Here is an 11,267-nt window from a genome sequence, read left to right on the forward strand (position 1 = left end):
TATCAGTTGTTATGGGAGGGGGGGGCAGCTGGAAGTAAGGAGGATTGGTATGTGGAGTTATGGAAATTGAAGATCCCTAGTAAGATTGTTGTATTTGTGTGGAGATTATTTACAAATAGACTGCCAAGAAAGAAAAATTTGCAGAGGAGACAAGTGCAGCTCATGGACTTGTCATGCCCTTTTTGTGGCTGTATGGAGGAGGAGGCTTCCCATTTATTCATTCATTGCTTGAAGATACAACCTATTTGGTGGGAAACTATGTCTTTGATGAATATTAAAAGTGTGTTCCCATCAAACCCAACACATGATTTCCTCCAACATTCATATGTTCAGGTGGATGGTATAAAGGTCAAGAGATGGCAAAGTTGGTGAATGGCTGTAGTATGGTCCATTTGGCAGATACGAAACAGAATTATATTCTCCAATGCACCTTTCAATGCCAACAAGCTGCTCAAGGATGCTATATTCTTAATCTGGACTTGGCTAAGAAACTTGGAGAAAGATTTTACAATTCACTTTAATCAATGGTCAAGTCAAATTCAACAAGGTTTTTTTTGTATCAGTAGAGAGTAGTTTTTGCTTGGATTTCTAGCAACTGTATTACTTATGTAGCCATAACATGGTTCCTAATCAAACTATATTAGTTTCACCGAGGAACCATGTGTATGGTATCCTACCTATGTACATAGTACCCTCTGGTACTTCAATTTCATTCATTATATATATATAAAAGTAATGTACAAGAGAGAACCTAAATACACATTCCTATCACAAATCGAATCTCGGGATGCCTAGCCATTTTTCTCTAACCAAATACAACAGCAAAAAACAACATAAGTTGCACACTTCTACAAATTTTTTAGTTCAAATCATGAGAAACTCTACCAAAGAGGCAGAGTTGAAAATGAGAGATGGACGCAACAATAGGACCAAACAATTTTGTTGTTATTACTCTGAATCGCATAATCTGAAAATGATTCATAACTCAAATTTGCTTTAAAGATTGACATAATCAGAACAAGAATATTAATCGCGTCAATCTTCAATGCAATTAATGGATGAGTGAAGAGATACTAGATCATGAAGCCATAGATGCCATTGCACAGTTCCTTAGCCTTAATTGTAATCTCAATGATAATAGCCTTCAAGTTTTCAAAAAGATTGCTACAATAGAATGTCTGGGGTAAATGATGAAGATGCTTCACATATACAGTCCTTCTAGCACCCTTTCTTTCTTCTTAAACATAACCTTATCCTTTGCCTTCTTGAAGTCGACATGAGTCACCCCAAGAGCAAGATTTTAAAAAAAAAAATTGGTCATGAGAGTAAAGGAAAAGGCACAATTTAACATCTTCTCTTGAATCGAAACCATCTAACAGGTTCAGCAACTCCAACATAGTCCTCTCATTGAGGAAAAAGGAACCTTTTCGTTGACCACATAGATGAAGTTGGATGAGGCCCAAACAACCACGGGTTGACAATTTGCTGATTTACAGGCCTCGAGATGCTGGATAAGGCCCGCGATGTTGCTCTAGATGTAAGAGTGGGGATTCTCCATGGCGTAGCGAACCTCGGCCTGCGCCGTGAGATGCATCACGTGCGTGAAAGCAACCACATCGAAGAGCTTGGCGTCGTTGAGGTCGCATTCGACGATGAAGAAGTCATGCTTGTTGAGTTTGACAATGCCATTTTCGCGTCATTTTAACGTGAGGGAGACGTGGGAGCCAACAAAGCCAACTGTGTCGATGACGAGGACGGACATGCCACCTTGACGGTGGATCTAGGCAAAGGTGCGGACCTACTTCTCCCATTGGATCCCGTCCTAAGAGGCGAAGATGTAGTGGTTGTCGGAATCAATGAAGCCTTGGAAGCCGAGATATGAAGCGGTGAGGACGATTAAAAAGAGGGCCCTTAGGAAACATGGTGCTGGTGGAGGTGAAGCAGCGATAGAGCTGGTGGTTCATGTGGTGGGTCCGCTCGATCTTGAACTTGTCGGGTTGAATGGAAGAGTGATAACCGCTGATTATGACTATATGTGGGGGTTAAATTATATAGGAATTTATATTTTTTTTCTTAATTTTTCTTTTTTAGTAAATAAGTATTAAATTAATATCATTTAAGTTTTTGTGCAGAGAATATTAAAAGTGATAAATTTATGATACGTAAAATAAAGCCCGAAAAGAGCAAGATTATTTGGGAAGACAGGAATAATCAAGAAAAGCAAGCTAATTAAAGAAAACAGGACTAATTATGGAAGCAGAATAAGGAAAACAGAGAGGAAAACATGGTTAAGTAATTCGAAAGTAAAAGCGGGTTTAGGGCAAAAAACTCACTAATCTATACCTATAAAAGAAGAAGAGAAAAGAAGGAAAAAACACACAAAAATTGCAAGAGAATACAATTCCTTATAGAAGGCAAATGCTAGAAGAAGGAGAAGCAAGCATTGGGAGACATTCCTTCCCTCCATTTCATTTCTTATCTTTTCGCTTGTACTAGATATTCTCCTCTTGCAATTGTAAAACCTCCATGACAATGAGAGGCTAAACCCCTTTGTTGGGAACTTGACAACCAACTACTCTTTATTTAATTTCTCTTTCTATCTATTTATAAATATTATATTTGCATTATCTTTTCCTGTGATTAATATTATTGTTTGTGGCTTGATCACTCATTTGCATGGTAAGTTTTAGGTATAGCATTGAGAAACATTATTTTCTAATAGAATTGGAAAATAGTATCTAAATAAAGTCATCACTATGGATAGATTAATATTTGTTTAGCCTGTTATACATCTCTATTTTTAATCCAATTTACTATTTTAGCTCTGTAAAGGGATTTGAGAGTGAAAATAGATAAATTCGGTTTTTTCATGCGGAAGACCAAAGTTAGAGTATACTAGTAGATGCAGGTGTAAATTGGAATAATTATAAATAGAGAAAAATCATTAACATTACATCAAAGAGTAAGTTTCCAACATTCTCATCTTCTGAATTTACTTTTACAATATTATTGGGTTCTCTAATTTTTTTTGTTTTAAATTAATTAATTTAAATTCTTGTTTAATTTCTCTTTTTGTTTGATTTAATTTTTTATCAATTTAAATTATGATTTTCTCATAACCTTTTCAAATAAATTTTCTTTAACTTATTTTATCAATAAAATATTCATCTACCTAAATACAAAGCCTCTCTAGATTCGACACTCAGACTTTCATTTTAACTTTACTACTTGGGACGAATTGGTGTACTTGTCAATCTATCAACAAAGAGCTCCTCCTCTAACAAAGGTGTGAGTGGTGCCGGGGTGAAGGATGCAGAGGAGGGAGAGATCAAAATCAGGGAGCTTGAAGGAGAGGAGTTTGGCAATGATAGTGGAGCAGAAGAGGGAGGCGAGGGTTTGGAGGAAGTGAAGGTGAGAGTCAAAGTGAAAGAGAGGATTTGGAGGAAGTGAGAAAATGAGAAGGGAGCGAAAAAATGAAGGTTTAGACAACGACGGTTTTTTCTAAAAATCGTCATGTTTGAGAAGTGAAATATCTCAACGACGAGGATGTTTGTAAAAATCATCATCGTTAATCTCCTTTTACTTACAATTTTGCCACCACGTTTATTTTAAGACGATTTCCGGCAAATCAACTTTAAGTTTACGTATTTTTATAGTTGTGCTAATTGTGTACGTCATTGATTTTTCTCTTTAAAATCAATTTAACACATTATCCATTAACTATATGATTATGTAACATCATTTTTTTAATGCAATAACATGCAAAGGCATCATAATAGGAAACGTGATCCCAATTACTTAATTAGGTTAGTATCTCAGCCGGCCCTATCAATCATATGCAGTATACTTCTTTTTTTTAAGAGAACCATATGCAGTATTCTATAGTAATATTAGGGTGCAATATCAATTTAATATAATTATATTTTAAGAGAAAAAAATTCAAAAGCATTTATGTAGTAAAAAAACATTAAGGGTTAAAATGGATTGAACTATATGCTAAATTTTATATAGTTTAAAATCCTCTATTTCTCAGACATTTAATTAGACTTAAGTCTGAGCTATCTATAGATTCAGCTATAAATCCTCTATTTTTTTATACTATAAACCTTTTTTGGGATCAGGCTTATGTGTTGTCAGGTTATTAGAAACTTTGTCGTAAAATATTTCAAACTAATTTTTTTATAAAAAAAAATACATACGGAGGGACATTTTATCACCCTGTGCTGCTTCTGGTGATAAAATAAGTTGTTGCGTGTGTCACTATTCGATTTTCTTCGAGTTGAAGTACTGGGTCTTGTGTGCTCAACATTAGCACCCCTCAAACCATCATCTCTTGTGCATGCCATCTGGGAATCTATAGATTCATATATAAAAAAGTGAATTAGTTAATGGAAACTAGTTTTTAAAATGTATTCAACATTTTGAAAACTAGTTTAAGGAAGATTTGTGAACTGTGAAAAAAAGTGGGGCAATGCACCAAACACAAAACGAGGAGTGGGGTGGGGGCAAGGGTTCAGTGAAGATGCTAAGGAGGGCAAGCAAGTGTAGTGGGAAGAAATGAAAGGGAAGAGGCCACATTGAAAGTTCATTTAGAAAGGATAATTGAGAATGAGAGGAGGTGCAAATAGATGGGCATAAGAAAAATTCACAACTTTCTCTAGTGCTCCCCCGAATGTATGAGAATTTCATAAAATCTTTGATTAATTTGCAGCTTTTAATAGATAAGAAACTTTTAATTTTTTTTTTGTTTTTTAAGAAAATAATTACTATTGATTGGCAATTTTTCGAGAGAATTTCCTTAAAAAAATTTGGATAACTGTTCTTAATTAAACGAAAACAAACTTGCACATTTAACATATCATTTTCAATTGTTACTTCGTTCTCATCCATTTAATTTTTTTTTTGCTCGATATTCTCATCCATATATATTTGCTAATAAAACCTTGGTTGGAGGGTGGTACGGGGTTATGCGATTTATGAATCCAAATTATAATTTTGGGTAAATAGTCACTTTTGTTTTTCAATGTATAATTTGCTGAAAAATACGTTTTTAAAAGATGAAAAATAAAAAATTTAGTTCTTGAAAGTGTAAAAAGTACGACAAATATATCTGACTGTTAACCTCCGTCCGTCATCGTTAATAAAATAGCCTATGTGATCCAGAGGGACAAATTTGTCACTGAAATGATTGTCAACGTGGATTGCCAACATATGAACATATTTGTCATAATATTTTTTTTTACTTTTCGTCTTCCCATTCCGTTGACAAATGCATCCCTTAAAGATGAAAATACAAAATTTAGTCTCCGAAAGTAAAAAAAAAATACGATAAATATATCCGAACATTAATAATAAATTATGACTAATTATTATTATTATTATTATTATTATTATTATTATTATTATTATTATTATTATTATTATTATTATTATTATTATTATTATGTGTTTGTAATTTATTGCTCCTATCCGTTTAGTACTTATACAATATATTTTTTAAATTATCTTTTAATATATATATTTTTATTATTTTAATTTTCTTGTCAAACCTTAATCTTTTCTGTTAAAAAAAACTTCATTTTATATCTTTTAATTTTATCAAATTTCTACTAAATTTTTCACTTTTAATCTTTGAAATTATTCCATATCCTAATTCCAACTTAAGTACCCTTATATTTAGATTGAAAATAATATATCGAGAGTTTTGAGTAGAAAAAATACAACTGGCCGCGGGACTAAATTTATTTATTTATTTATTTTAAAAGAAGAATTTAATCAACTATTTTTTTTTAAAAAAAAAAGCCTTACAAAATTTAAATTAGATAAAGCTAAAGTGGAATTATAAGTCTTTTTTCTTAATCAATAAAATGTGTGTGTATATATATACATAATATGAATGAAATGAAAATATTTACTAACAAATAAAAAACTCAAATAAATTTAAATAAAAAATACAATAATGCTCAAACTAATATAGAGGTTAACTTAAAAAAAAAAGACTAATACAGAGGTTTATTCTTTGCCTTTGAATATAGAGTTGTATCTCTCGCTGATTTAGGGGCTGCAACGACCTTGCATTCCATTTGATAGACTGTGACAGAGTACGTAATAAAAATTAATAATTAATTGAAGAAACAAAAAATTTCAAGAAATAAAAGGCTTTCATTTTTTTAAATGATAACTCAATTTTTTTATATCATAAAACTAAAGAAATTTATTTTATTTTGGAAAATAAGTAGTTATATTGATTAATTACAAAACTAATTAACAATTTGATAGATGGATAAATAGATAGATAATCAAAATATAAGAGTTCAAATCTTAAGTTGTATTTTATCATTTTTTTAATCCTTTTTTCCCTAGTTTCTCTCGTATATAATTCATTATTAACGTCTAAATATATTTGTTGTATTTTTTACTCTTTCAGGGACTAAATTTTATATTTTTATCTTTTAAAAATACATTTGTCAGTAAATTACATGTTGTTGAGGAACAAAAATGGTTATTAACCCTATAATTTTTGTAGTATATGGGTAAAACTTCTCACTTCATTTTTATACATCAACAATAATATTTGCACTCAGTCCTATAAAATTAAAATTTATAATTTTGTAAGAAGAATTATCCTGATTCTTGATGTCCACTCAACCCTTATATATGTTAGCCTCAGCTATAGGTATGAAAATATATGCTCAAAGATCAAGAAGAAACAAGCATTAATAGAATTTTTATTTCTCACACAATAAATACAAGAGATTCTGCAAACTGAAAAAGGGATTTCTTACTAAAGCAAACTCAAACAAGAACAACTTCCACTCATTTGGCATCTACCGTAGTAGAACAGGATCAAAAGCAGCTCTCTGATAGAACACACGTATGTATTATATTGAACATCTTGCACAGTGGTTCATTTCTCACAGCTATTGCAACTTAAAATACTTGCAAAGCTTCTGCAAATTCCAAACTTTCTTTTTCTCCCTTCTTTATGGATATGACAAAGTGATCAGATCATGAAACAATAATCAATCCATTGAATTTGAATCTGATTTTTGGTTTGGATCGATGCCACCATTCTTCATCTTAGGAAGGGACAACAAATAGGCCAAAGCCTGCAAAATCAAGTTCCCAAATTTAACTTTAGATCAAATTTTCTGTGATTTCACAAGAAGAATTATATTTATATTTATGTGACACATAACTTGTAATTAACTTACCTACTAATTAAGCGCTTAAAACTGCATTAGTGGTTGGTTTAAGTGTGATGTTAGTAACATCAGCTTGATCTGTGAAAAATAACAGATCAAATTTTAGGCATGAATTACAAATTTATAATGGCATCATAGATTTTGACTATTTATGTAACCATTGGAAAAATTTGATATATTTTACTTACTATTAAAGGGTGTTCTTTGTACGAAGAAGCATGCCCCAATAACAATGTAGCACAGCAGGAGAACAAGGCCTTTCATGTAGTGAGAAGTCCCATCCTATGAATAATTAAGGGTGGTTTTGTCAATTCTTATAATATTTCATTCAGAGATTGAATGAAAATATGATGTCAAAAAAATATGGTGTTTTTTTAGTCAGTTGAAATTGTTAATTAAATATATACCTGTAAAGTGAAGCCTGTGACTATTATTGCCAACGCAAGGGAACCTGTCTCTAGGAGGTTGAAGTTCAGGTCCATATCGATACCCATTATCCAAGCAACGATTACACATAATGGGACCTATATTGTGTAATTGCATAAGCTTTCATTAAAAGAAGGGAAAAAAAAGTAACTAAATGAAATTATGAAAGTGTCCGTTTACATATTAGAGGTGTGTGTATCGTACCACAAACATGGCAATCTGAGTTGCTGAACCCAATGCAACACCCAATGAAATGTCCTGTGGTCAAGGCATTACTTTAGTTTAACATTTTAATTAATTAAAAAAAATATTGCTTGGCCAATATGAATATTATGTTAAATGAGGGGAAGTGTGAAAAGTTTATAGCACTCTCCCAAGTTCTCACCAGCTTGTTCTTGAAAGCAAATATGATTGCTCCTGCATGTTCAGCTGCATTTCCAACTATTGGTAGCAAGATTATGCTGAGAAAGCTCACAGACAAACCCCACGAATCTGATGCATCCTGTTATGTGACAATTTTATCATCAATATTTATAATAGTCAAAATGGACTTCATTTTTTGAAAGAAAAAAAAAAACATTTTATGTCAATTACCTCAATTGTATCCACCACATATTCAGACAACACAGCAATGAACACAGTCATCCCTACCAACCAAGCAATGCCACTCCATAATCCAATCACAGCTTGTTCTTCTTCACCGTCCTCACCATCCTCACCCTCCTGAACAATTCATGATATAAGCAATTTAATTAATGTGTGTCCACAGTTGAACAATTCAGCTTGTTAATTAATTAATTACTTCTAAGATACTATAAGCAATTTAATTAACCATTTTCATAATTTAAGAAACCTAGCTTACATCTTCGGCTTCAAATAACTGCCTGTGTGTCCACAGTTGAAAGACAATGTAGACTACATATGCAATCAACATCACAATGCTAGAAGCTCTTGACAAGTGGAGTGAAGGGTCTACAGTGAGAGCAGCTGAGGCACCACTGTATTTGAACAGCATTGGAAGCAAGTAGCACAACAATCCCAACAACAGCATAAGTGAGTTCACATCTGCTTGTCTCTGCAGATTCAATGCTTAACATTAGTCATCATTGTTCCGTCCATTATTAAGAAAAACATAAAGAACTAATGAAAAAATGTGCACACATTAGATGAAAATGTGAATGGATTTTTAGGGCCTTACTCTGTCATATTTTTGTTCCACTTTAAGGTTTGCAATGCCACCACATAATAGAGAGGTCCCAAGAACCAGAAGAAGGTTTGAAAGAATAGAACCCAACAGAGAATACTTGACCACAGCAATTTTGTTACTGCTAAGGGCAAATATTGCTATTATGAGCTCAGTAACATTCCCACATGTAGCATTCAGAAGTCCTCCGACTGTAATTGAGAAAATGTAAAACATTTAATTAGCAGCAGTGATACCATAATCAATTTTCCTCAGCAATTTGTAGGAGCATGCTTTCTTATTCTAGTTTTAACCCTTTGATTTTACTATTTCTAAGATCAAAAGCAGCACATGGTTTGTCTCGAGAACCAATAGTCTAGAACATGTGACTGGTGCAATAATGTGAATAGAGTCCTAACTCTTGATGTGTATAAACTTCAAAATTGATACAACAATCAAATATTATTTTATGTTCCAAATTAAATATTAGCTATTAAAGGAAATTTTCATTGTGGTAAACTCTCCAAAATTGATACACTTTTTCAGTTCAGATTCGTACCTGTGGGACCAGTGTAAAAGGCAACTTGTCTTCAACATTTGAAGGGACAATCGCCGAAGAGAAATAGAAAAAGAATCAGCAATCAACCCAGAAACAAAAAGCATGTTGTATAACAAATGATATATCCAAAGATAAAAAAAGAAAGGGTGCAACAAGTTCATCGAGGTTCCTTACTCTGTGATGAAGCTCACACGTTCAGCAAGTGGTGTAAGTCCAAGTAAGCTCAATATAAAAATCCAAGGCTGTTTGCCATAATAATAAATAAATAAGTGAATAAATAAAAATAGAGAATCGTCAATCGTCGCAACGTAATAGCGGGAAATGAGCAATAGAGAAATCAATTTGCAAAATTTAAATTTTGTTTTTAATGAAAAAGCATTCATAAATTTTATAGTTTCACGTAACCATCTTAGTTTGAAACAAACTTTAAATCATAAAAAAAGAACCGCCCTACTCTATCTGCCGTATTCAAAATAAGGTCCAGATAGTTTTAAACTCAATATTAGTTAATTTAGTTGACTATATATTTTTTTTAATGTACTCAACATTTTAGCTATGCTTTTACTTTCATAGACAAAAGATTGACACGAGGAAGATCATGGTTTGGACCATCCAATTACAAGTCATTGAAAGTGAATTAGTGTGGGAGTTGAGTTACTTTAAGGGCAACCTCATGCAAGAGACTCCCATTATTATGAGAATACATATATGTACGAAAAATGATTGAATTTAAATTTGTAATAATTACTTGAAAACGAGTTTGTGTGTGTGAACTCATGGCATTCTCGGATTGAAAATTAATGATTAATGTTTTAAAATATTAAAATTCATTTAAGAAATTAAATATTCCCAACAGATTTTTTTTTTATCATCACACCCGATCTAAAAATTTAAATCGTAATCATATACTTAAAGAATAATATGCCAACTATATATATGTGTCACGTTTATGTTATTACTTGGAAATGATTGAGTTAGTTGAATTGATGAATGATTGAATTAGTTGAATTTGAGAAAAACAAGAAAGTGTAATGAGAGGGACTCACTCTTCCAAAGCCATAGCACTCGGCAATGATGGCAGCTGGAATGGCAGGGATGAGAATGGAAAGCTTGGTACCAAGAATAACCTCTTGCAAATTTAAAAGGATGCTTCTGAGTGTGGCACATGGAAGCTTGGAGACAAGAGTTCGGCTAGACTTCTTGCGCAAAGACGTGGAGGACATGCTGTGTGCAGAACGGCCATGCCTATTCTCCTTGGTCAACACCCTCGGTTTCCCATTCTCCAATAGCCATGGTTCTTGCTGGTGAGAACCCATTTGCTAGATACCTGTGTGTGTAAGATTTTTGGCAAGCAAAGAAGAAAAAGGACACGAGGCAATGCACAAATTGTGATGTGATAAGCCTTGGTGTGCAGAAATAAACTACAGAATGGCACTCTAGGGTACCACGTATATATATCTCTTGTCCCACTTGCTAGCTAGATAGCTATGTATGCACGTATTATTTTGTTCATGAAATTAACAAAGAACGCCAGTATATTTATAAAGTTGTAGGGAAGTTGAGATGTGGAGAATCCTTCCATGGGAACCTTCCGGGAAGTTTCTCATTTATATTTATAAGAGGATTTAAAAAATTTCTCTCTTAAATTTAATTTCTCCAATAAAATTTATTGGTTACTAAAAAACAATTATCGTTGTTAAATATAAGTAGATACAAACCTTTGAATCTTGTTTAAGGATCCGTTCGAACAAAAAGAAATAAAAAGAAAGTGAATTGAGATGAAAATTTTTACATTAAAGCAAAGTGTATTAATATGAGTCTCATATTATCTTATTGTTCATTTTTACTTTCTTTTATCTCTATTTCTCTTTAAACAAACACACCCTAAATAGTT

At 32.5% G+C, this 11,267-nt stretch overlaps 1 protein-coding gene across 1 annotated transcript; it reads right to left on the reverse strand.

The window, feature by feature from the left end:
• Positions 1 to 6,701: 6,701 nt before the first annotated feature.
• LOC100816231 (vacuolar cation/proton exchanger 3) lies at positions 6,702 to 10,950 on the reverse strand. The gene is made up of 12 exons (XM_003552196.5): positions 10,420 to 10,950; positions 9,548 to 9,615; positions 9,374 to 9,402; positions 8,830 to 9,026; positions 8,494 to 8,706; positions 8,226 to 8,354; positions 8,017 to 8,133; positions 7,836 to 7,889; positions 7,613 to 7,729; positions 7,394 to 7,487; positions 7,215 to 7,283; positions 6,702 to 7,109 (listed from the first exon to the last, which is right to left on the reverse strand). Exons 1-11 carry the CDS (start codon positions 10,687 to 10,689, stop codon positions 7,222 to 7,224), a joined length of 1,350 nt encoding a protein of 449 aa, XP_003552244.1. The 5' UTR covers positions 10,690 to 10,950; the 3' UTR covers positions 6,702 to 7,109; positions 7,215 to 7,221.
• Between the last annotated feature and the right edge of the window lie 317 nt (positions 10,951 to 11,267).

This window comes from Glycine max, chromosome 18, assembly GCF_000004515.6.
Source record: "Glycine max cultivar Williams 82 chromosome 18, Glycine_max_v4.0, whole genome shotgun sequence".
In the NCBI taxonomy this organism is placed as follows: domain Eukaryota; kingdom Viridiplantae; phylum Streptophyta; class Magnoliopsida; order Fabales; family Fabaceae; genus Glycine; species Glycine max.

Excerpts from the sequence above, each read along its gene's own strand:
- LOC100816231 (XM_003552196.5), bottom strand. The coding sequence starts at position 10,689 with ATGGGTTCTCACCAGCAAGAACCATGGCTATTGGAGAATGGGAAACCG. Across the intron at positions 9,616-10,419 it reads AGTGCTATGGCTTTGGAAGA|CCTTGGATTTTTATATTGAG; the intron begins GTGAGTCCCTCT and ends TATGGCAAACAG. Across the intron at positions 7,730-7,835 it reads CTCAGATTGCCATGTTTGTG|GTCCCATTATGTGTAATCGT; the intron begins GTACGATACACA and ends TACACAATATAG.